The sequence below is a fragment of the Mustela erminea genome, chromosome 5 (assembly GCF_009829155.1).
Source record: "Mustela erminea isolate mMusErm1 chromosome 5, mMusErm1.Pri, whole genome shotgun sequence".
Taxonomy (NCBI): domain Eukaryota; kingdom Metazoa; phylum Chordata; class Mammalia; order Carnivora; family Mustelidae; genus Mustela; species Mustela erminea.
In genome coordinates, this window is record NC_045618.1 from 46,655,759 (window position 1) to 46,680,788 (window position 25,030).

General features: G+C 37.2%; 1 protein-coding gene across 5 annotated transcripts in view; it reads right to left on the minus strand.

Moving 5' to 3' along the window:
- Positions 1-25,030, minus strand: part of DPP8 (dipeptidyl peptidase 8) — a 65,501-nt gene that overhangs the window by 31,640 nt on the left and 8,831 nt on the right. For all 5 annotated transcript variants that reach the window (XR_004285712.1, XM_032342904.1, XM_032342905.1 and 2 more), the window contains exons 5-9: positions 12,216-12,389; positions 10,369-10,537; positions 3,492-3,602; positions 1,754-1,882; positions 1,132-1,193 (exon numbers count right to left, since the gene is read on the minus strand). Coding sequence is in view for 4 of the 5 variants with exons in the window: in XM_032342904.1 (XP_032198795.1) it covers positions 1,132-1,193; positions 1,754-1,882; positions 3,492-3,602; positions 10,369-10,537; positions 12,216-12,389 (645 nt within the window). In the remaining variant the exon portion in view is untranslated. The remainder of the gene's footprint in view (positions 1-1,131; positions 1,194-1,753; positions 1,883-3,491; positions 3,603-10,368; positions 10,538-12,215; positions 12,390-25,030) is intronic.

The following is a 25,030-nucleotide window of genomic DNA, read 5'->3' on the forward strand; positions in this document are numbered from 1 at the left end:
GTGCTGATACATGGTGCAACATAGATGGAGCTTGAAGACATGATGCTAAGTGGAAGAAACCAGACTAGATACTGTATGATACCATTTATATGAAGTGTCCAGATTAGACAAATCTACAGACAGAAAGTAGATCAATGGAATTAATCTAGGGAAATGCAAATCAAAGGCACAATGACATACCACTTCATACCACTTCACTAGGATGAAGTGCCAAGGGACACAGGAAGGTTGGAAGGTGATGATTAAAGGATGTGGAGTTTCTCCTGAAATGTTGAATGATGAAATGATGAAAATGTTCTAAAATTGACTGTGGTGATGGCTTCTGTGAATATACTAAAAGCCATTCGAAACTTTAAATGAGTGAACTGTATTGTATGTGACTTATCTCTCAATAAAGCTGTTAAAGTCTAGAAGAGAAGACTGGGTTTTTTATTGTTTTGTTTTTTAATTCGGTTCCACACCTAGCATGGAGCTCAGCGTGGGACCTGACGCACCACCCTGAGATCAAGACATGATCTGGGATCAAGAGTTAGATGTTTAAGGGTGCCTCGGGGGCTCTGTTGTTGTGTCTGCCTTTGGCTCAGGTCATGATCCCAGGGTCCTGGGATTGGGCCTGCATCAGGCTCCCTGCTCGGCGGAGAGCCTGCTTCTCCCTCTCCCACTCCCCCCCAACTTGTGTTCCCTCTCTCACTGTGTCTCTGTCAAACAAATAAATAAAATCTTAAAAAAAATTAAAATTAAAAAGAGGCAGAAGCTTAACCGACTGAGCCACCCAGACTGTTTTTTAATTAATCTTGTGTGCATTCAGCTTATAAGCATTTAACTATCCAAATGTAGAGCAGTAATACAAGGGAAATGTGGGACATCCAACACAGAAGGTGAGTCACTAGTCAATGAATGCTGTCTTTTAAATATTGATCTGGAAAATTAACAATGGCAAAGAGGAAAAACTTTTAGAAAGACGTGGTAAATATACATATCCCTATATTCCTATCTTGGGAACCAGCAAAAAGTTTCCAAAGCATGGTCCACAGACATCTCAGCAAGTTAAATGGGTTTAAAAAATTAAAAAGTGTATCTAAGATATCTACTAGCCTGGCACAAAAAGTCAACTTGGCATTTTATACTTACCCTTCCTTCAGCATCAATTATTATTTCTGACATCTTAAAGGTGACTTTTGGATTTGCTGTGCCTTTAGAAAGAGACATGAATAATAATACATAATCAAAATTATTCAAACTAATTTTGCCAGATCAATCCCTTTCATACTTTAGTTAAGTCAGGAATATTGCAGAGTCAGGGCCTCACTGTGTAAGAATCTCAGAACTTCAATTCAAATTCATAATTCTCAACATAGGTATCAAAAAATATATATACTTAAAAACATCAAGAGTCAATACAAAATAAGTAAGAGAAATTCTGTATCATTTTGTAATTGACATGTAAACAGCAAAATAGAAAAAAATCATTGACTTATTATGAACATAATCCCTTAAAAATCTTAGTTTCCTAGAAAAAAACTCCTCTTTTTTCAGTCTTGAAGTAACCAGCTTTGTGCAATTACAAACCTTTGAAAAGAATTAAGTAAGATCAGCCTGTGATTAAGAAATCTACTTCAGTGACACTTAATGAATAAGCTATCTTTACGAAGGCTGTAAATGACTAATTTGGCCATACCTTTGGATGACTACAGAGAGAATCTTGTTTGGAAAGTAGAAATGAGTGAATATAAATGTCAATGGAATAAAGTACCTGTTTTAGGATAACGGAATGAATCTGCCCTCCTTGTTTCCAACATAGGGGATGTAACATGAATAATTTCCACCTCAGATTCATCATTTTCTTCATATAGAATTCTTAGAATTTTGCTGCCACTGGGAGCTTTTAAAAGGAATTTAAATATTGAAAATTTAGAAGAATTATTCCAGAGAGTAATCATAACTGACCACTCCCTCTAGTAGTATATTTCCCATAGTGAAAAATAATTTATGTATAAAAAACACTGCCTTTTGTATATCAAAGTCTCACTAGTCTTTGCACTAGGAAGGTGAATTACTACTAAATCACTTTTGCTCATTAAAGAAAGGTAAAAACTGAAGATAATTATATCTTTTGGGGGAGTGGTGGTGGTTGTTTTAATTTAAGTAGGCTCCACGCCCAACATGGGGCTTGAACTTATGACCTGGAGTTCAAGAGTCACATACCCTACTGACTGAGTCAGCCAGATGCCCCTGTACCTATACATATTTAACAGGGTAAGCACACCTAGGACTTCAGTCCATGCATACCTTAAAATCTATTCCTTGTTGAAAAATAAATTACTCAATTATATGTATAATATTCCCTGTAACAAAATAAATGCTATTTTTAAAAATTATTTATTTATTTATTTGAGAGAAAGAGAAAGAGCAGGGGAGAGAGGCAAAAAGAGAGGGGAAGAGAGCCACAAAGAGACTCTGTGAGAGCAGATGTGGACTCGATTCCATGACCCCGACAGACACCACGACCTGAGCTGAAACAAAGAGTCAGACACCCATCCAACTGTGCCACCCAGACACCCTGAATATAAATGCTAGTTAAACAGAATATAGCTTTCTTTTTATGGTTTCTCTAATTCATGTTAGAATCTTGTTCTAACAAACACAGTTATGGCAAAACATTTTACATCTTAAAACTGAATGTCCAAATCTAAGACATGGCTTAAAAATAAGTATTTTTCATGGTCCCTCAGAGAAATGTTCAAAATAGGAGCTGCTGGGGCGCTCAGTGAGTAAAGTGAGTAACTTTTGATCTTGGGGTTGTGAATTCAAGCCCCACACTGGGCAAAGAGCTTACTTAAAAAAACAAAAATGCAATCCATTGTTATGTCATGAAATCTATTAATGGACAATAACAAGCATTTAAATATACAATGAACAAAAAATATACAATATCAGAGTGCATTACACATACAGGTAAGTACTGCTTCATAAGATTTGTTTTTAGTTTTTGTATACAATATATGTACAAAACACTAGGCTAGAATGTAAAGCAAATTTCTAACTGGATCTTCAGAGAAAGCTGTTTCACAGGCAATAAAATACTTGTGAATTCATCCAGAAAAGGGAGGAATTTGTGCCCTTTTCCTGATCCATTCATACACTAATCTGGCCGTACATTTATGCACTCTAGTCAATCCTACGTTTTTACAGCAACACACTGGGTATAGGATTTTCTTTTTATTTTGTCACCAATACTGCCACTAACACCAGCCTCTACATGAAAGACTGGCAAAAAGAGTTAAAGACCAGAGGTATTAATGCAATTACTTTATTTTTATTAGAATTAATTATAGTGGGATATAACCTATATATTCTAAATAACTACTGATAGGATACAATCTTCATGACTTCATAATCTACTATTCAGGACTTAGAATCGAGCACTTAACTAACTGGCAGTTGAATCTCATAATATTTTAGTTAACTTCTATTATTTTGAACCCCCTTACTTGTTTCAGCTTCTGGACACCACCAGTAGCCAGAATATCTATCAAATTCTTCTTGAAGAACAAAGGTAGCAACTCCAGCTGATCTGGGATCTTCTTCCATGTTGGCTAGCTCTAGACAAACATAAATAGCAAAATTATCACAGGAAGTTCTCTAACTTTTCAAAAGTACTAAGCACAATGATTTGCATGCTGAATGAAATCTGCATGCATAATGAAATGTAGCTGTAGTATTGTGGGGAAGTCTGGAGCCAAATGGACTGGATATAAATCTGAGCTCCATCATGTACTAACCGACTGAACTTGTGCAAATCAACCAACCTCATTCCACTGAAGTGTCCCGTTTGTAAATGGGAATAAGAATCATTAGGGTCAAGGGAGTTAATTCACATAAAGCACTTAGAACAAAGCCTGAACCAAAATACGTGCTCCATAAAAGTCAGTTATTATTTCCCCCATTAAGCTACTAACATCATGGAAAAAAAGGATACATGGAAACGGTCACAGTGATTTGTAACTTCTACCCAGAGAAGTCCAACTTTAGATCTAGAATGGTTCTTACACATCATGTAATCTTCATCCTTCTTCTCTCTCCCCTTCCTGCAGTCAACTTTTATCTGTTTTACACTTTCCAGTAAATAGTTTGAAGGGAACTCTTGCTTTAAAAATAACCCTCCCAGGATGCCTAGCTGGCTCAGTCAAGAGTCTGCCTTCAGGGTCCTAGGATGGAGCCCCCCTTCCAGCTCCTTGCTCAGTGGGGAGCCCGCTTTTCCTTCTGCCTGTTGCTCCCCTTGTACTTTCCCTCTGACAAATAAACAAATGAAATCTTTGAAAAAAAAAAAATACATACTCCCCCCAGCCCATCCCAAAGTCATAAATTTTATAAATTTCATGACATGGAAGGCTGCCTGAATGGCTCAGTTGGTTAAGCATCTGCCTTTGGCTCAGGTCATGATCCCACGGTCCTGGGACCAAGCCCTGTATCAGGTTCCCTACGTAGGAGGGAGCCTGCTTCTTCCTCTATCTCTGCTGTTCCCCCTGCCTGCGCTCTATGACATGTGCGCGTGCACACACACACACACACACACACACTCTCCCCCCACACTTTCTGTGTGTCAAATAAATAAATAAAATCTTTAAAAAAAAAAGATTTCATGGGCACCTGGGTGGCTCTGTGGGTTAAGCCTCTGCCTTCGGCTCAGGTCATGATCTCAGGGACTTGGGATCGAGTCCCGCATCAGGCTCTCTGCTTGGCAGGGAGCCTGCTTCCTCCTCTCTCTCTCTACCTGCCTCTCTGCCTACTTATGATCTCTCTCTGTCAAATAAATAAAATCTTAAAAAAAGAAAAAAAAAGATTTCATGACATGGAGAAATATTTGTAATATACTTGGATTTAAAATAGCCCTATTACTAAATGGCATGTACACTATAATTTCATTCATAAAAATGTTAAACATACATTTTAAAAAGTGCTGGGACATAAGCCAAAATGTGGTTCTCTCCAAATATGAGACAGACCACGGAGAAGCATTTTTTTTTTTTTTAAAGATTTTATTTATTTATTTGACAGAGAGAGTTCACAGTAGACAGAGAGGCAGGCAGAGAGAGAGAGAGGGAAGCAGGCTCCCTGCTGAGCAGAGATCCCGATGCGGGACTCGATCCCAGGATCCTGAGATCATGACCTGAGCCGAAGGCAGCGGCCCAACCCACTGAGCCACCCAGGCGCCCATGGAGAAGCATTTTTTAAAAAAACTGTTTTATAATTAATAAAATTTTAGGTGTACTATCTGTGAAAAATGTATGTATTTGTGTAACCAATCACACCCTATCAAGACATAAGATATTTCCAACACCCAGAATGTTTTCTCCTGCCTCTTCTCAGTCAATACCCATTCTCACCCCAGAAGCAAACATTCATCTGATTTCTGTCACTAGAGGTTAGTTCTGCATATTCTAGAGTATTATATAAGTGAAGTCATACTTTGTCTGCTTTTTGAGATTCACCAATATTGTTACATGTATCAACAATCCATTCCTGTTTATTGCTGGATGATATTTCAGAGCATACCACATTTTGTTTTGTTTTTTAAAATCCATTCACCTATTAATGGTATCTGGGCTGTTATCGTCATTGTCAGTTATTGGTGATATGAAAAAAGATACTATAATCTTTCTTGTATAGGGGTCTTTGTGGGTGTATGTTTTCTCTTGAATAAAGACCTGGGAGTGGAATGACTGGATAGTATGATGAGCGTTTAACTTTATAAGAAACTGTCACATAGTTTTCCATAGTATTTGTATTATTTCATATTCTTACTAGCCACGTGTGAAAATTCCTCTCCAACATTTGTGTTCTTAATCTTTTTCATTTTAGCCATTCTAATGGGTGTATGGTAATATGTCATAGTGATTTCAATATTATAGACAAGCATCAATGTATTGTTTTTGGTTATCTGTATTTTCTATATAGTCAGACAAATATGCAACATGATTCAATAATCCCCTATCCAAAAATTCTGAGTCCAGAAGTGTTTGGAACTCAGAATTTGGGGGATTTTTCATATTTATCATGTATCTACCAAATAATTATGTAACATCTCTGGCAGGATAATCAAATACCCTGTAACTGAATACACTAATATTCCTGCAGCAAACTTATGAATAGACCCACTAAGTAGGATAAGATTATAAATAGCCTCAGGTCAGTTCAGGACAGGTTTTGCCAGCAAATGAGTTTTAGCTCTCAGCTACTGAAAACTAAGCTCAGTTGTTTTTTTTTTTTTTTTTTTAAGATTTTATTTATTTATTTGACAGACAGATCACAAGGAGACAGAGAGAGGCGGAAGCAGGCTCCCCGCTGAGCAGAGAGCCCAATGCGGGGCTCGATTCCAGGACCCCGAGATCATGACCTGAGCCGAAGGCAGAGGCTTTAACCCACTGGGCCACCCAGGTGCCCCCTAAGCTCAGTTTTTAAAAGTTTCTTGAATTTTGGAATTAATGATATAGGCAAAACCAATGTTCGGTTTTCTTAGATCTTTCAACTACCCCAAAGTTATACCCACCATACTGTTTCATATTTGTTCTCTTTTGGATGTGAGAACCACTCATTTCTATCTCCCTTTCACTTACTATAGACTTCAGTTATTAAGAGTTATTTATTACATGAATAAAAGGTATTGCTTTGTTCTTCTGATAGGTCAATATATCATTTGAGAGTGGAGGCTGGTACTATATTACTTTCACATTCCTTTTCATACTAGGCAGAAAGGAAACACTTGCACATGTTCACTGACTAACCCCATCAGAAAGCAGACTTTCACTTGGAAACTTACTGTAAGCAGAGTTAAGAGTGAAGATGCTTACTCTGTACCTATCTTTCTACTTAAACACATCACTCTTACTAGGTTTCAGACACCATCCTAAACACTTCACAAATATAAACTCATTATAACCTCATAAGAGCACTATAAATGACACACCTTTTTAGATACAGGAACAGAGATCGGTTAAATAACTTACTCAAGGTCACAGAAGTACAAAATGGTAGATCTAGAATTCAAACTGGAATGGTTCTAGACTGCATTTTTATTTTTTATTTTTTTTTAAGATTTTATTTATTTGACTGAGACAGCAAGAGGGGGAACACAAGCAGGGGGAGTGCGAGAGGGAGAAGCAGACTTCCCGCTGAGCAGCGAGCCCCTTGTGGGGCTCAATCCCAGGACCCTGGGATCATGACCTGAGCCGAAGGTAGAAGCTTCATGACTGAGCCACCCAAGAGCCCCTAGACTGCATTTTTAACAAGTACATTAATCTTGAAAATAATAAACATACCACATACCTATATGCACAAAAAGGAAAATAATAGTAAGAACAATAATATAGCATCCTGCAGGGTGCTGGTGCTTTCTACTTTAAATTCTGTCAAGAAAGAGATAGAGGCGGAAGAAGGGGGAGACGGAAAGTATTAAGCAGGCTCCACGCAGAGCACAGATCTCACAACACTGAGCTCATGACCTGAGCGGAAATCAAAAGCTGGATGCTTGGGACGCCTGGGTGGCTCAGTTGGTTGGACGACTGCCTTCAGCTCAGGTCATGATCCTGGAGTCCCAGGATCGAGTCCCGCATCGGGCTCCCAGCTCCATGGGGAGTCTGCTTCTCTCTCTGACCTTCTCCTCGTTTATGCTCTCTCTCACTGTCTCTCTCTCAAGTAAATAAATAAAATCTTTAAAAAAAAAAAAAAAAGCTGGATGCTTAACCCACTGAGCCACCCAGGCGCCCCTAAATTCTGTCAATCTTCACAATATCGTGTGTGGAAAAACAATTCTACAGAAGAGAAACTAGACTAAAACATCTTAATTCTATCGGTTATTGTCAGAGATTTTCACTCCCTCAAGTAGGGATTTTCACTGCCTCAAGTAGGATAACTAGTACATAATGAGAGTTCAATGTTTGTTAAAGCATAAAGAAACAGCTAGGATTTCCAACTTAGATTTACTAATCATCAACCTAATCCTACTGTCATTGGTAGCCGTTCTGATTCCCTGACTCCAAATGGAGATGCAAAACATGTACTTTTCTTCCTTCCTTCCTTTCATTCTTTCTTTCAATATTTATTTATTTATTTGACACAGAGAAAGAGAGAGAGAGAGAAAGGGAGAGAGAGTGGGAGCAGGGAGGTAGTGGTGGGTGGAAGGGCAGAGGGAAAGAGAGAAGGAGGAAGCAGCCTCCCCACTGAGCATGGAGTCTAACACGGGGCTTGATCTAAGACCCTGAGATCACAGGGTGCCTGGGTGGCTCAGTGGGTTAAAAGCCTCTGCCTTCAGCTCAGGTCATGATCCCAGGGTCCTGGGATCGAGCCCCACATCGGGTTCCCTGCTCAGCAGGAGAGCCTGCTTCCCCCTCTCAGCCTACTTGTGATCTCTGTCAAATAAATAAAATCTTAAAAAAAAAAAAAAAAAGACCCTGAGATCACGACCTGAGCCAAAATCAAGAGTTGGATGCTTAATAGTCTGGGCCACCCAGGCGCCCCCAAAACATGTACTTTTCACTTAAAAAGTTCCCTATTCCATCCCCTTTGGCCTATCTGATGTTCCATAGAATCTTTGTCCACTTAAACCTGGATAACGTCAACAGCCAAGTTTTGGTGTCTTTTCAAACACAACTTTCACAAAGTATCCAGAACAATTTATCTATAATATGACTCTGACCACACCATCCAATTGTTTAAAACTTTCAGTGGACCCTCACATCATGTTAGAGACTCTGCTGATTTACATGAGATACAGATAACCTTTGTCTTGATTACCGTTACCTTCTTGATTCAAGCCTTACATTTTAGAACTCAGACCGCTTTCAACTCCTCATATACCACCTTCTGCATTAAGACCTTTCTCAGGTGGTCCCCTCACTGTAATGTACCAGTTAATGTGCAGTCAAATCTAAGATCAGGTTAGGTGCCAGTTAGGTGTCATCTCTTATAGGAAGCCTTTCCTAACCACTATCCCATACTGATACCCTCACAACACCCTATATTTGCTTATCATTCTGTTTTATTATTCATATAGTTTCCTTGAGGTTCTGGGTTATGTCTTACTCAACTCTGTACTCTTAGTTCCTGCCATGTTACCTGGTGCATAGGAACTTAACCTATCTTTATTGACTGATTGGATAGCTAGAACAGATTTCTTGACTCCTAATTCAGTGTTCTTTCTACCAACGAAAATTGTTCAGGAAACGGCTTCTTCTATAATACTGATAATCCTAATAATGAAAAAAATGTTTGTTGTCAATACACTACTGTATTCTAAAATTACTTAATCAGAAATATGCCCAATAATTCAGCTTTGTGAACATTGGATTAAATAAGATTGAACAAATAAATTTTGAAAGTGACCATCCTTCACTGTGGAACTTACTAATCTTTTGTTTCATGTGTTCAAAGAAAAAGCAATACACCATTTCCCATCTTTCATTTGTATGAAAGCTTCAGAGGAAAACATCTACATCTTTCCTGTGCTTTGAGCAGTGATTGAGCAGTGATTATAGTAATCACTTCAATGAAAATTAATTATTTCCACAATACACACAATTCTACAAAGTTTCGTTTTTCCTATTATGATAAAGTAGGCTCTCCAAGAAGGGGAGATAAATTTTTGTGTATTAGGTATTTGTTTGTTTCCCAAAAGCAAGATTAATTTTTTTTTAAGATCTTATTTATTTATCAGAGAGAAAGAGGGAACACAAACAGGGAGCAGCAGCAGGAGAGGAAGAAGCAGGCTCCCCTGATGTAAGCAAGGAGTCTGATGTGAGACTCGATCCCAGGACCCCAGGATCATGACCTGAGCCAAAGGCAGATGCTCAACCGACTGAGACACCCAGGCATCCCAAGATTTTTTTTTTTTTTTAAGATTTTATTTATTTGACAGACAGAGATCACAAGTAGGCAGAGAAGCAGGCAGAGAGAGAGGAGGAAGCAGGCTCCCCACAAAGCAGAGAGCCCGATGTGGGGCTCGATCCCAGGACCCTGAGATCATGACCTGAGCCGAAGGCAGAGGTTTTAACCCACTGAGCCACCCAGGCGCCCCCCAAGATTTTTTTAATTGAAATATTACTTTAATGAAAACAGTTTTGGGGAAATCCTGGCAGTCTTAGTAAGCTAAAGAAACAATCATGTCAGAGGTGCTACAGTGCTATCTGAAAATGAACATTAAAATAAGGCAGCATTATGTGGGTGGTACATATTATTTATCCTCTGTACTTTTTTAAAGATTTGAATTTAAAGTATAAAGGTAACCTACTTTGCCTCAATTTCAAAAAGTGAGCAAAGGCAAAATTTTAAAAATGCTTTTCAGAAAAGTAAATTTGAAGAATTATGTGTTACCATTGTGCACATAGGTAAGCCTCCTTTCTTCTCTGGTTACGATGTTGGATATCCAAATATCATTGCTATGTATAAAAGCAATCCAGTCTGGATCAGCTGGGCATAATTTGGGATCCATGCGAATGTTGGGACAACTAGTCTCTACTAAATTCGGCCGTAGGGGTTGTTGCTAGGAAAGAAAAAACATTTTTAAACCAAGTATCAGGCTGATACATACTTTATTCATTTGCCAACACCCTTCCTATAAAATGAACCATAATTCCAAGTAAAATGTCAAATATAACTGCTCCTCAGAAAAATATACTTTTGCAAGCCTTAACTTACAAGGACAGACTCTTTTTTTTTTTTTCTTACTATCAATTAGAAAGCTAATGGTAATAGGAAAGTAAATAAGGATTTTTTTAAAAGATTTATTTATTTGAGAATGAAAGCAAGACAGAGCAAGAGAGAGAGAGCACTCGAATGTACATGGAAGGGCAGAGGGAGAGGGAGAAAGAGAAAAGCGCAGAGTCCCACAACCCATGACCCATGAGATCATGCATGACCTGAGCCAAAATCAAGAGTCAGACACTTAATCCACTAAGCCACCGCAGGGTGAAAAGTAAATAAAAAAATATAATAGTGCTTCATAAGTTTTATTATCCAAACCTGTTTAATTATTGCTTGTTAAATACTTTTATTAAGCACTTACTTACTGAATACTTATTCAATATTTCAAATTCATTTTACCAATATAAAATAGTATACTCAAAACGATTTAACAAAAGCCAGGATATTACAATTCCAACAAAAGAATAGTTCTAATACCATGTAAAGAATTATGGAGAGGGGTGCGTGTGTGGCTCAGTTGTTGAGTATCTGACTCTTGATTTCAGCTCAGGTCATGACCTCAGGGTCATGAGATCAAGCCCCCACATCAGGCTCTATACGCACTGGGGATTCTGCTTGAGATTCTCTCTCCCTCTGCCCCTCCCCCACTCACTCTTGCTCTATCTCTTGCTGTTTCTCAAATAAATACATCTTGGGGTGCCTAGGTGGCTCAGTTGTTAAGCATCTGCCTTCAGCTCAGGTCATGATCCCAGGGTCCTGGGATCGAGCCACGCACCAGGCTCCCTGCTGAGCAGGAAGCCTGTTTCTCCTTCTCCCACTCCCCCTGCTTGTATTCCCTCTCTCGCTGTCTCTCTCTCTCTCTCTCTCTGTGTCAAATAATTAAATAAAATCTTTTAAAAAAGAAAAAACAAAACAAAACAAAAAAACATAAAAAACTGCCTGGAGTAAAAGCAAACATTTAAAACCATTTATTAAAATGAATTAAGTTTCTTGGGTGCCTGGGTGCCTCAGTCAGTTAAGTATTTGGCTCAGATCATGATCCGAGGGTCCTGAGATCAAGGCCCGCATCAGGCTTTCTGTTCAGCAGGGAGTTTGATTCTCCCTCTCCCTCTGCCTGCTGCTTTGCCTACTTGTGATCTCTCCTTGTCAAATAAATAAATAAAATCTTAAAAAATCAGTTATGTTTTTAGGAGAACCAAAATTAGACTGCCTTGTCGTCACAATATCCTCCAAAATCCTCCTCAAATTTTACTCAGAAAATGGGCATTGATGTCCTTTACTAAATCTTCCTACATAGCAAGTATTTTTAGCATTTAAAAAATTACCTATTAACGTCACTGCAAAAATGATTAATTCTTAACACAAGAAATTAATACTTATGTATCTTGCTTTCTTTACTATTAAATTTCTCACTTGGTGGGTAGATTTAATTTTTTGATTTAATTACCTTTCTGATTTGGATGCAAATAACCTTTAGTACCCAAAAACAGATTTAACAAATAGTAACATGAACTTACAGTAAATCCTTGTGGCCCTCCATCTTTTACATGATAAATTCCACTACCAGCTTGAAACAGAAATGTTCCACTTCCTTGGTGATAATCATAGGAAGCAATTCCAACAGTTCCAATGCGTTTCCTTTCTCTTAATAGTTCTTCTTCTCGCGAATACATTCCATAGTCCAGTGTTGCCTAATGCAAAAGGAAATAGAAGTCACCTACTTCAGTCTTCTGAAAGCTTTCCACTGAAATCCTAGCATCTCCCATATTACCGAGTCTACATGTTCAATGACTCCAAAATGTGCCAGTTAACACTAAGAAAACTAATTTTAGGAAGTTTCCTGGAAGATTTCCTAGTAAAGGGTCTCTAGATGATTACTGCATATAGTGGAGAACGAGAATTGTCTCATCACCTTGGCTTGGCATTCTAGACTTTCTACAACTTAAATGTAATTGAGCAGTGTTGCATGTAGTTAAGAGCACAGACTCTGAAACCAAGTGGTTTGAATCTAGGCTATGATACTCATTAGAACACTGACTTTGGGAAGTAGTTTAATTTCTTCAAAAGTAATTGTTCTCACTTTCAAAATAGTAATATATCATTTACTTCAGCTTTGTGAAGATGAACTTAGATAAAAACACGTCAAGCGTTTAGCACAATGATTGGCATAGAGTAAGTTCTCAAGTATCAGCTGTCATTAATACCTTCCCACCACATCTATTAATACTCTTCAAATAAAACCCTAGATCGGGGTGGTCATGTCACTGACATAAAACCCAACATATGAGTTTCTGCCTCCTGGTCTTTGTCTGTTCCACTATCCCCTTTGAGAGGCTATTTTTCTTTCATCCATCCAAGTTCTACCATTATCCCAAAACCTTAGCTCTGATTCAATCTTGCCAAAGAAAGTTTCCTGATCCACTATGATGTACAGTCATCTCTTCTTTAAAATTTATGTAAGAGTTACTATGTCTTTTACTTATTTGACTGTGATACCATTTTTCACTCTTTTCTGTATTTCTGACTAGAAATAGGTTAAAAAAAAAACTTAAGAGCAGACTTTGTGTCACTTTGTTTTCCTACCTGCAGCATCTGTTAAAATCTCTCTCAAAGACTATCTGTAATTAATGACTGATGATGATGAGGGGTTTTCCTAAGCTAGAAATATTATTTGATGCAGGTATAAAATTTAAAAAGGAATACATGGGCGCCTGGGTGGCTCAGTGGGTTAGGCCGCTGCCTTCGGCTCAGGTCATGATCTCAGGGTCCTGGGATCGAGTCCCACATTGGGCTCTCTGCTCAGCAGGGGGCCTGCTTCCCTTCCTCTCTCTCTGCCTGCCTCTCTGCCTACTTGTGATCTCTCTCTGTCAAATAAATAAATAAAATCTTAAAAAAAAAAAAAGAAAAAAGAAATGTATCACTCCAAAACTAAGCTAGCACACTGAAAGTAAACACTGTTCAAGGATGGCAAATAAAACATGTGTATACTTGCAAACCTAAAATAATGTTAGGTGAGGATATATATGAGACAACATAGAAATCTTGCTAAAAACACACCTACTTTTTTGTATTCACTGTATCACTTCTTTATGAATACTTAACTACATGTATATACATTTATACATGTGTTAGGCTCCAATAGAAAAAAAAAACCTGTAAATTCAATGAACGTATAGTTTTATTAATTCTGATCCCTTTAAGTATCTCTTAAGACTCTTCTGATTGAAGCCAAAATCAGTTCTGAGAATATGATTGTATTTTAATTTCTCCCCTCTTACTCTCCCTGAATGTCACTGGACTTGGTCTGTACTTAATATGTCTTAATAATCAGAACACAAGAAACTTCACAGCTAAGAAATTAACTTTCACAAGAGAACCTGGTAATTATAAATTAACTCAAAATGAATCAAAGACCTCAATGTAAGAGCTCAAGCTACTTAATTCACATATAAAAAAATAGACAAAAATCTGTGTGACCCTGGATCAAACAATAGTTTCTTAGATATGATGTTAAAAGCACAAGCAATGAAAGAGAAAACAGAATGACTGTACTTTATCAAATTTTAACTGTGTGCATCAAAGAATGTGTATTAGTTTCCTAGGGCTGCTATACCACAAACTTGGTGACTGAATACAATAGAAATTTATTCTCTCACAATTCTGAAGGACAGAAGCCCAAAATTAAGAGCTCAGTAGGGTCATGTTTCCTCCAAAGGCTCTAAGGAAGAATACTTCCTTGCCTCTTTCAGCTCTGGTGGCTGATGGACTCTTTGGTTTATGGCAACATTTAACTGTAATCTTCAGATGATCTTTACCCCTCTGTGTCTGTTTCAAATTTCCCTCTCCTTTGTCATGTAAGAATACCAGTTGGATTGCCTGGGTGGTACAATCAGTTAAGCATCTGACTTTAGGTCAGGCCATGATCTCAGGGTCCTGGATCAAACCCCAAGTCGGGCTCCCTCCTCAGTGGGAAGTCTAATTCACCCTCTCCCTGTCCCCTCCCCCAGCTCATGCCCTCTCATTAATAGATAAATAAAATCTGAGGGGGGAAAAAAAAAGAATACCAGTTACTGTATTTAGGGTCTACCCTATACCCAGAATTATCTCATCTTGAGATCTGTAATTGTATCTGGAAAGACCCTATTTCTTTTTTTTTTTTTTTTTTAAGATTTTTACATTTACATTAGATTATTTATTTGACAGATGGCGATCACAAGTAGGTAGAGAAGCAGGCAGAGAGAGAGGAGGAAGCAGGCTTCCTGCTGAGCAGAGAGCCCGATGCGGGGCTAGATCCCAGGACCCTGGATCATGACCTGAGCCGAAGGCAGAGGCTTTAACCCACTGAGCCACCCAGGCGTCCCTGACAGATCCTATTTCTAAACAAGGTCACATTCACAAACACCTTTAGGATTCGGACATATTCTTTTGGTGGTAACTAATCAAACAATACAACACATAAACCATAAAACCCCCAAGCAACCTGAATACAAAATGGGCTAAGAATCTGAACAGACATTGCTCCAAAGACACACAAATAGCCAATAAGCACGTGAAAAGATGCTCAATGTCACTAATAATTAGGGAAAGGCAAATCAGAACCAGAATGAGATATCACCTCATACTCATCAAGATGTCAACTCTAAAAAGCCAAGAAAAGAATAAGTATTGGTAAAGATGCAGAGAAACTGGAACTCTTGAGCACTGCTTGTGGAAATGTAAAATGGTGTGGTGGCTGTGGAAAATAGTATGGCAAATCTCTCAGAAACATAAAAAACAGCTATATGATCCAGGATTTTCACTTCTGGGTATATACCTAAAAGTACTGAAAGTAGGAACATGAAAATATATTTGTATACCCATGTTCATAGCGGCATGGTTTACAACAGCCAAAATGTGGAAGCAACCCAAGCGACTACTAATGGATGAATGGATAAACAAATATGGTATATACAAACTATGGAATATTATTCATCTTTAAGAAGGATATTCTGACACATACTACAACATGGACAAACCTTAAGTACATTATGCTAAGTAAAATAAGCCAGGCACAAAAGGACAAATACAGTGTGATTCTACTTATACGAGGTTATCTAGAGTAGGAACAGAAAATAGAATGGTGGTGGCCAGGGCCTAGGTGGAGGGGTAATGGGCAGTTATTATTTAGCTTGTACTGAGTTACAGTTTTGCAAGATGAAAAAGTTCTGTGGATGGATGGTGGTGATGGCTGCACAACAATCTGAGTGTACTTAATGACAATGATGTACATTAATGTACACTTAAAAATGGTTAAGACGATAAATTTTATATGTATTTCAGCACAAATTTTTAAATGAAGATATAAGAACTTCAGATTAAGGTAAATGATGAACAGAAGAAAAAGGATGTCATGAAAAGCATCTTATCCTCCATAAAGGAGGATAGCAACTGTGGAAAGTAACTGTGTTTATTTTTTTTTTTATTTTATTTTTAAAGATTTTATTTATTTATTTGAGAGAGAGACAGTGAGAGAGAGAGCATGAGTAAGGAGAAGGTCAGAGGGAGAAGCAGACTCCCCATGGAGCTGGGAGCCCGATGCGGGACTCGATCCCAGGACTCCGGGATCATGACCTGAGCCAAAGGCAGTCGTCCAACCAACTGAGCCACCCAGGTGTCCCAGTAACTGTGTTTAAATGTATAGATCTAAATTAGTGATTATAGTACTAAACACTTGTCAAAGATAAACTGATTTCATACTAATTAAGGACTATTGCAGTTAAAGAAAAGAGCAAAAAGACAACTTACAAAATGGGAGAAAATGTCTGCAAATCACTTATCTGATAAGCACCTGGTATCCAGAATATATAAAAAATGCTTACAATTTAACATTAGAAAGACCCAATTTAAAATGGACACAGGACACACACACAGAGACTTCTTCAAAATAGATATACAAATGGCCAATAAAGATGTGAAAAATGCTCAACATCACTGGTCATTAGGGAAATGCAAATCGAATGACAATGAGAGACCTCTTTACACCACTAGGATGGCTATAACCAAAATGACAGACAATAATAAGTATTAGGGAGGATGTAGAAAATAAGGAGCCTTATACACTGGTGGTAGGATAGTAAGATGGTGCAGCTGCTAGCCACTTAGTACTTTCTTAAAAATTTAAACAGTTACCACATGACCCAGCAATTCCACTCCTAAATATATACCCAAGAGAACTGAAAATATAAGTCTACACAAAATCTCATATATGTTAAAAACAGTATTATTCATAAAAGCTCAAAAGCCCAAATGACCCAGATACCCATAAACTGATAAATCAAGTGTAGGAGACACATAAAATGAAATATTATTCAGCCATAAAAAAAAACAACAAAGTATTGTTATCTGCTACAATGTGGATGAGTCCAGAAAATACTGTGCTGAGTGAAAGAAATGAGTCATGAAGGTCCAAATAGTGACTGCATGATTCCATTTATATGAAATGTCCAGGATAGGCAAACCTATGGAGACTCAAAGCAGATTAACAGTTGCCTGGAAGTGAGCAGCTAGGTGGATAGGGAGTTTCCCTTCGGGGTAACAAAATGTTCCAAAATTAGATTGTTATGATAGTTGTACAAATAACTCTATGAATATACTAAAAAAACCACTGAATTCCAAACTGGGGTAAGTGAATTGTATAGTATGTGAATCCAATCCTAATTAGGCTTGTAAAAAAAAAAAAATAAAAGAATGGAAAAGTACATTCCATGCTAACACTAATCAAAAGAAAGCTAGAGTGGTTGTAATAACATTAAAGTAAATTTCAGGGCATATGGGTGGCTCAGTGGGTTAAGCCTCTGCCTTCGGCTCAGGTCATGATCTCAGAGTCCTGGCGATCAAGCCCCACACTGGGCTCTCTGCTCAGCAGGGAGCCTGCTTCTCCCTCTCTCCGCCTGCCTCTCTGCCTACTTGTGCTCTGTCTGTCAAATAAATAAATAAAATCTTTAAAAAAAATAATAAAGTAAATTTCAGAATAAAAAATATTGCGAGAAACATGGAGGGTCATCTAGTAACAATAAAGGAGTCAATTTATCAGGAAGACATAATCATCCTATCCACTTATGTGGATAACATAGCTTCAAAATATATGGAGATTTCAACATTCTCCCTCAAATAACTGAAATAACTAAATTAGTAAGGATACAAAATTTGAATACAATAAACTAACTTCATATAGTGTTCATTTATAGACCCAGGAACAACAGAACACATATTCTTTCCAAGTAAACACAGAACATTTACCAATATGGATCATATTCTGAGCCATAAGACAAAACTCAAAAACTGGAAGAGATTCAAGTCGTACAAATTATGGTCTCTGAATACCATGGAATTTGGTTAGAAATCAAATCTCTGGAGAATACCCAAATAAGTGGAAACTAAACAGTACACATTTAAATAACTCATGGGGTAAAGGAAAAATGGGAAGTATTTTGAAGTAAATGAAAATGGAAATATGACATATTAAAATGTATGGGCTGTAATTAATTTGGTACCTAAAGGGAAATTTATAATGCTAAATGCCCATGTAGGAAAAAAAGAAAGGTCTCCAACTAGTAACCTCAGCCACCACCTTATGAAACCAGAAAAAGAACAAATGAAATCCCAAGTTATGAAATAGGAAATAGAAATTGATAGAAAAATCAAAGAAACCAAATAGTTAGTAACACTAAGTCAGACTCATTAGAAAAAAAGAGATACTTTACAAGAAGTATCAGGAGAGAGGAACATCACACAGATTCTGCAGACACTAAAAAGATTAGGGAATATTATGAAACTTGTACCAATAAATTCAATACCATGATGAAATGAAAATTCTTTAAAAGACACAAAGAGGGGCGCCTGGGTGGCTCAGTGGGTTGGGCCACTGCCTTCGGCTCAGGTCATGATCTCAGGGTCCTGGGATCCAGCCCCGCATCTGGCTTTCTGCTCAGCAGGGAGCCTGCTTCCTCCTCTCTCTCTGCCTGCCTCTCTGCAGGCATCTCTCTTTGTCAAATAAATAAATAAAATCTTTAAAAAAAAAAAATAAAAAATAAAAGACACAAAGAACCAAAGCTTACTCAAAAAGAAACAGATAATCTGAACCTGAATAACACTACCTATAATAAATAAACTGAATTTGCAGTTAAAAACTTTTCCACAAAATACTACAGGTCCAGATGGCTTCACTGGTGAATTCGACCAAATTCTTCCACCAAATTAAAAGGAACAAATGACCTCCAACTTATGCTGTGGCCAGAATAACACTATTACCAAAAATTATACACAATATTGTAAGAAAAGAACTTTATAGACCAATATCCCTCATGATGAGGGATAAAAAAAAATTTTTAACAAAATTACAGCAAATTGAATCCAACAATACTTAAAAAGAATAATAAATCATAACCAAGGGAGTTTTATCCCAGGATTGCAAGGTTGATTTAACATTCAATAATCAAGTGATGCTTTGTCATATTAACAAATTAAAAAATAAAAAAAGAAAGCTTTACGATCTTTTCAACAAACACAGAATAAAACATTTACAAGGGATGCCTGGGGGCCTCAGACAGGTAACCATATGCCTTCAGCTCAGGTCATGATCCCAGGTCTTAGGATCAAGTCCTGCATGGGGCTCTCTGCTTTTCGGGGAGCCTGCTTCTCCCCCTGCCTGCAGGTCCCCGGCTTGTGCGCTCTCTTTCTGAAAATAAATAAATAAAGACTTAAAAAACATTTAACAAACTCATTATCTGTTTCTGATAAAAGTCCTAAGCAAGTTAGAAACAGAAGAGTACTTCCCCAGCCTACCAAAGGGCATTTATGAAAAACCTACAGCTAATAGACTTACTGGCTAAGGACTGACTGACTCCTCCCCTAAGATCAAGAACACAAGAACATCTGCTTTCACCATTTCTATTCAACTTTGTACTGGAGGAGTTAGCAAGTACAATAACCCAAGAAAAAGAAACAAAAGGCATCCATATTGGAATGAACTGACAGTGTTTACAGAAAATAAAACTGTTTATATAGAAAAATCTAATGGAGGCTACAAAAATCTAAAGGAACTAGGGGTGCCTGGGTGGCTCAGTGGGTTAAACCTCTACCTTCGGCTCAGGTCATGATCTCAGGGTCCTGGGATCGAGTCCGCATCGGGCTCTCTACTCAGCAGAGAGCCTGCTTCTGCCTCTTCTCTGTCTGCCTCTCTGCCTACTTGTGATCTCTGTCAAATAAATAAATACAATTTTTTTTATAAGGATTGTATTTATTTATTTGACAGAGAGAGAGATCACAGGCAGGCAGAGAGAGAGGAAGGGAAGCAGGCTCCCTGCTGAGCAGAGAGCCCGATGCGGGGCTCGATCCCAGGACCCTGGGATCATGACCTGACCCGAAGGCAGAGGCTTTAACCCACTGAGCCACCCAGGTGCCCCAATAAGTACAATCTTAAAAAAAAAAAAAAAAAAAACTAATGGATTAAAAGAGTTTAAATAAGGTTGCAGGATAAGATCAATACACAAAATCACCTGTATTTCTAAATATTGGCAATGAACAACCAGAAACTGAAATTAGAAAGTATCATTTACAATAGACTAAAAAATCTGGGGCACCTGGGTGGCTCAGTGGGTTAAGCCGCTGCCTTCGGCTCGGGTCATGATCTCAGGGTCCTGGGATCGAGCCCCGCATCGGGCTCTCTGCTCAGCAGGGAGCCTGCTTCCCTCTCTCTCTCTCTCTGCCTGCCCCTCCATCTACTTGTGATTTCTCTCTGTCAAAAAAAAAAAAAAAAAAAAAAATAGACTAAAAAATCTGAAATACTTAAAAGATAACACTTACGAAAGACTATACAAGACCGGTACCATGGATGCTTGGGAATGGGTGGAAGGTGGAGACTACAAAAGGGTACAAGGAAACTTCTGTGGGTAATGACTGAGATAATGGTTTCACAGGTACATACATAAGCCCAAATCTATCATATTGTATACTTTAATATTTGTAGCTTATTATGTCAATTCTATCTCAACAGAGCTTTAAAAATTGAAACCATGTAAGTACCAGATGAAAACATTAGTGAATTCTTTTATAATTTGGGGATACAGGAAAACTGTCCTAACAACGACAAGAAGACACAAATTCTAGAAACAATAAAGATGATAAATTTGATACAAAAATCTTTTTTTTAAAAAAGATTTCATTTATTTATTTGACAGACAGAGATCACAAGCAGGCAGAGAGGCAGGGGGGGTGGGATGGGAGGGGGAGGATGCAAGCTCCCTGCTGAGCAGAGATCCCCATGCGGGGCTCGATCCCAGGACTCTAAGATCATGACCTGAGTGGAAGGCAGAGGCTTAACCCACTGAGCCACCCAGGTGCCCAGATCCAAAAATCTTTCACATGGCCAACACACACACACACACACACACACACACACACACACTAAAATGAGTAAAAATACAAATGACAACCTGGAAAAAATATCTGCCAACAAAATCACAGACAAAAGGTTAATATCCCCAACATATAAAAGGCTCCTAAGAATGAAGAGATCCATCACCCCGTAGAAAAATGGGTTAGAAATATGAATAAACAATACAGAGAGAAAAAAATACAAGAAACTTTTAACCATATAAAAAGATGATCAATTTTGTCTATAGCAGAAATACAAATTAAACTATATTGCGGTCCATTTCTATCTATCAAATTGGCAAAAATCGAAATGCTTGATTATATATCATGTTGGAGAACTTGTAGGAAAACAGGTACACTAATACCCTGTTAGTGGAGATTCAAAATGGCACAGTTCCTAATGAGGGAAATTTGATACTCTCTAGCGAAATAACGAAAGCATATACCTTTTGGTCCAGATATTTCATTTCTAAGAATCTAGCGTAAAGGCATACTGGCAAAAATATAAAGAGCTGTATGCTCAAGTGGTTTCACCAGGGTACTATTTTTAAAGAGAACAATTGAAAATAACTGAAATGTCCATCAATAGGGAATTGGTTGAAGATGATTAGTCTGCACAACACAATACAGATGTAAAGAGAAATAAAAATTATGTAGATTCCTATGGAGTGGTCTGAAGGATACAATGTTGTCTGAAAACTGCAAGGTAGAAAAAAATGTATATTGTATGTTACTATTTATCTAAGGGCTGATATGAATGTCTATACACTCACATTTTTTCCAAAAAAGGATAAGCTATTTAAAACTAAAAGCGTATCTAGATGGAAAGGAAAGGAAATAGAGTAGAGGAGACAGGATTTGTTTTGTGGATTTGAATTTGGAATCCTCTAACTATTTTATAAAACAAAATTCAATTAAAAATGAAGGAATTCCACCACTTGAAAACAAAATGAAGCAAATGCACCTCACTATATGGAACCAGTGGCATAACCACATAGAAGAGAACAATTCTAACTTACTCTTGTAAGTAATCACAGTGTTGATTCCTTTGTTATTTTTTCCCCCTTCGTTATTTTGAAACTGTTGAGTGTGTAATATGGGGTAAAGCAAATGAGTAATTATGTTGTTGTTTAAACTGGGACCTTTGGCATTAGAGAAAGGAGAGACATATGTAAGATAAATGAGGTTGAAGAAAAATCCTGTAGGGTAAAATCTGAATTAGATGTATCAGTCTGAACTTAGAATTTATCTGAATTGATATGGATTCATACCGATACCTACAATTCAAACAGACACACACATGCACACACACACACACAAAATATCTATATATTCCCTAGTGTGTTCAATAGAAAAAGCCCAGAAACAATTACCAACCCAATAATAATGAACGCCCCTAGTACCCAGATCATGGTCTCTTACTACCAATTTCCTCTACAGGAACCAAAGTTCATTGATTTAACATTCAATAATCAGTCATTCAATGACTGACTCCAAGCATGGGAGAGGCAATGTGTAAGACATAACTTCATACTAGCCTAGCATCATACTAGCAAGGAACATGTCATAAGGATCTGACATGTCAAGTTGAAGGGGCTGCCACCAGCCAATAATAAGACAACTTGAACAATAAGAATAACTATCAATGTATCAAAAAACATCAAACAAGTTTACTCTATAAGTTTATGAAGATACCAAAAAAAATCCAAAACCAAGAAAAACCCTAAAAACCAAAAAACCAAAAAACCCTAATCGATCATCTATGGAGGACTGTAGGAAACAAATTATTTGGAAAATGATAAATAAAGAGAAAGAATCAAACTTTATCCTGCCTTTTCATTATGAACTCCGCCCCAGGATGCACACCTCAGAATCGCGGTTGAATAGTAATTTCTTTTTATAGAACTATTTCAGTTAACAAATAAAGAAGGAAATGATAAAACATCACTGTTTTATAACTCCTAATGAATTAATCAATCTTGGCAATGATCAAAGGGTGCCATCATCATAAGAAGAGAAATAAGGCTCTATATGCCTCTTGAAGGAAGCACACCTTATCTATGAAATATTCTTTCTTCTAAATTATGGCAGAATATATATAACATAAAATTTACCATCTCAGCTATTTTTAAGAGTATAATTCAGTAGTGTTAAGTGTACTCATACTGTTGTGTAACCCATCTCTGGAACTTTTTCATTTGGTAAAACTGAAATTCTATACCCAGTAAACAACTCCCCATTGTTCCCTTCCCCCTAGTCCCTGACAACCACTTTCTACTTTCTATTTCCATGAATCAGACTACTTTAGGTACCTCATGTAAGTGGAATCATAGAGTATTTGTCCTTTTGTGACTGGCTTATTTCACTTATCCTAATGTGTTCATGGTTCATCAACATTGGACTATATGTAGAATTTCCTTCTTTTTTAAGCTGAGTAATATTCCACTGTATGTATATACCACTATTTGTTTATCTATCCATCTGTGCATGGACACTTGGGTTGTCTCCACCTTTTGCCTACTGTGAATAACGCTGCTATAAACATGAGTATACAAATATGTTTCAAGACCCTGCTTTCAAAAAAAAGCAAACCTGGGTCTGATTAAGTTTCTATATCTAACTACCTATTCATATTTACAGAAAATAAAGGGGACCAAAAAAATAGATCAAATACCATTACTGGATAAACAACCAGCAAAAACAGACCTTTCTTTAACAGATAAAGTAGAATGGGGAAAAAAAAAAAGGATGGCGGGTAAATCAATAAATTAAAACAGACCTATTAATCAATTGAAAAAATGAATACTATTTAGATCTTGATTTGTACAAATCAAGTATAAAAGTTATAGTTAAAAATCAGGGAAACATGAACACTAGTTGAATATTTCATGTGAAGAGAAGGTTAACAATTGTGTAAGTTATGATAATGACACTGTGATAATGTCTAAAAAGAATCTGTACCCTTTGGACACACACTGATTTATTTAAGAATGAAACAACGTATCCTGCTCTGCTTCAAAATAATCCAAGAGGTGGGGCTAGAGACTACGTGGGGGGACTGGCAGGTCTACAATGAAATGCAAATGGCCAGGATTTGATAATTACTGATAATCATGTATGATTCTATTAGTGCGAAATTTTCCATAATGAAAGTTTAAAATAAAATACAACTTTGATTTATTAATTTCCAAACTGTTCCATGAGGAAACTACCATTACTTTGGTTCTTTCTGTTTTAAAGAGAAGTCGTAAACCTATGGGAAAAACAACAGCCCTGAAAAACAGTTACAGTCAAAAGGATTAGTTACTATGGAAATTATTTTTTAAATTCCTATTATCACATTTTAGTTCATTTAACCTAAAACACTGTTTAATAAGGAAATACTCAATGTAAAATAATAAATGAGAACCAAATGGGCAAATAATTACACCCAAATTATTATCTTGTTCTTGGGGTGTTTTCGACTATTTGCTTTTTGTCTAAAGATAAAATATTGAGGGAAAAAACAATACTAAACAAAAATAAAACAAAAATAACCCTTAAGCTTTGATTCTAGGTAAACTGAATTCTACATTTATAAACAAAAACTGAACTTAGTACCTTTTCTTAACCCTTAAGTTAGCACTGTTACTAAGAATCAGAACTATAAATTCAATTTAAAGATTTAAATAAAAAGCTTTCTAGAAATATAATTATTTTAATATGAGCTCTTACCTCAAAATGTGAGAACTATATAACTAACAAGTTTATAGAAGGAAAGGTGGTAAGACAGGGAGAAGCTAGTTTTATTTTTTTTTATTTTTTATTTTTTAAACATTTTATTTATTTGGGCACCTGTGTGACTCAGTGGGTTAAGCCTCTGCCTTCGGCTCGGGTCATGGTCTCAGGGTCCTGGGATCGAGCCCCGCGTCGGGCTCTC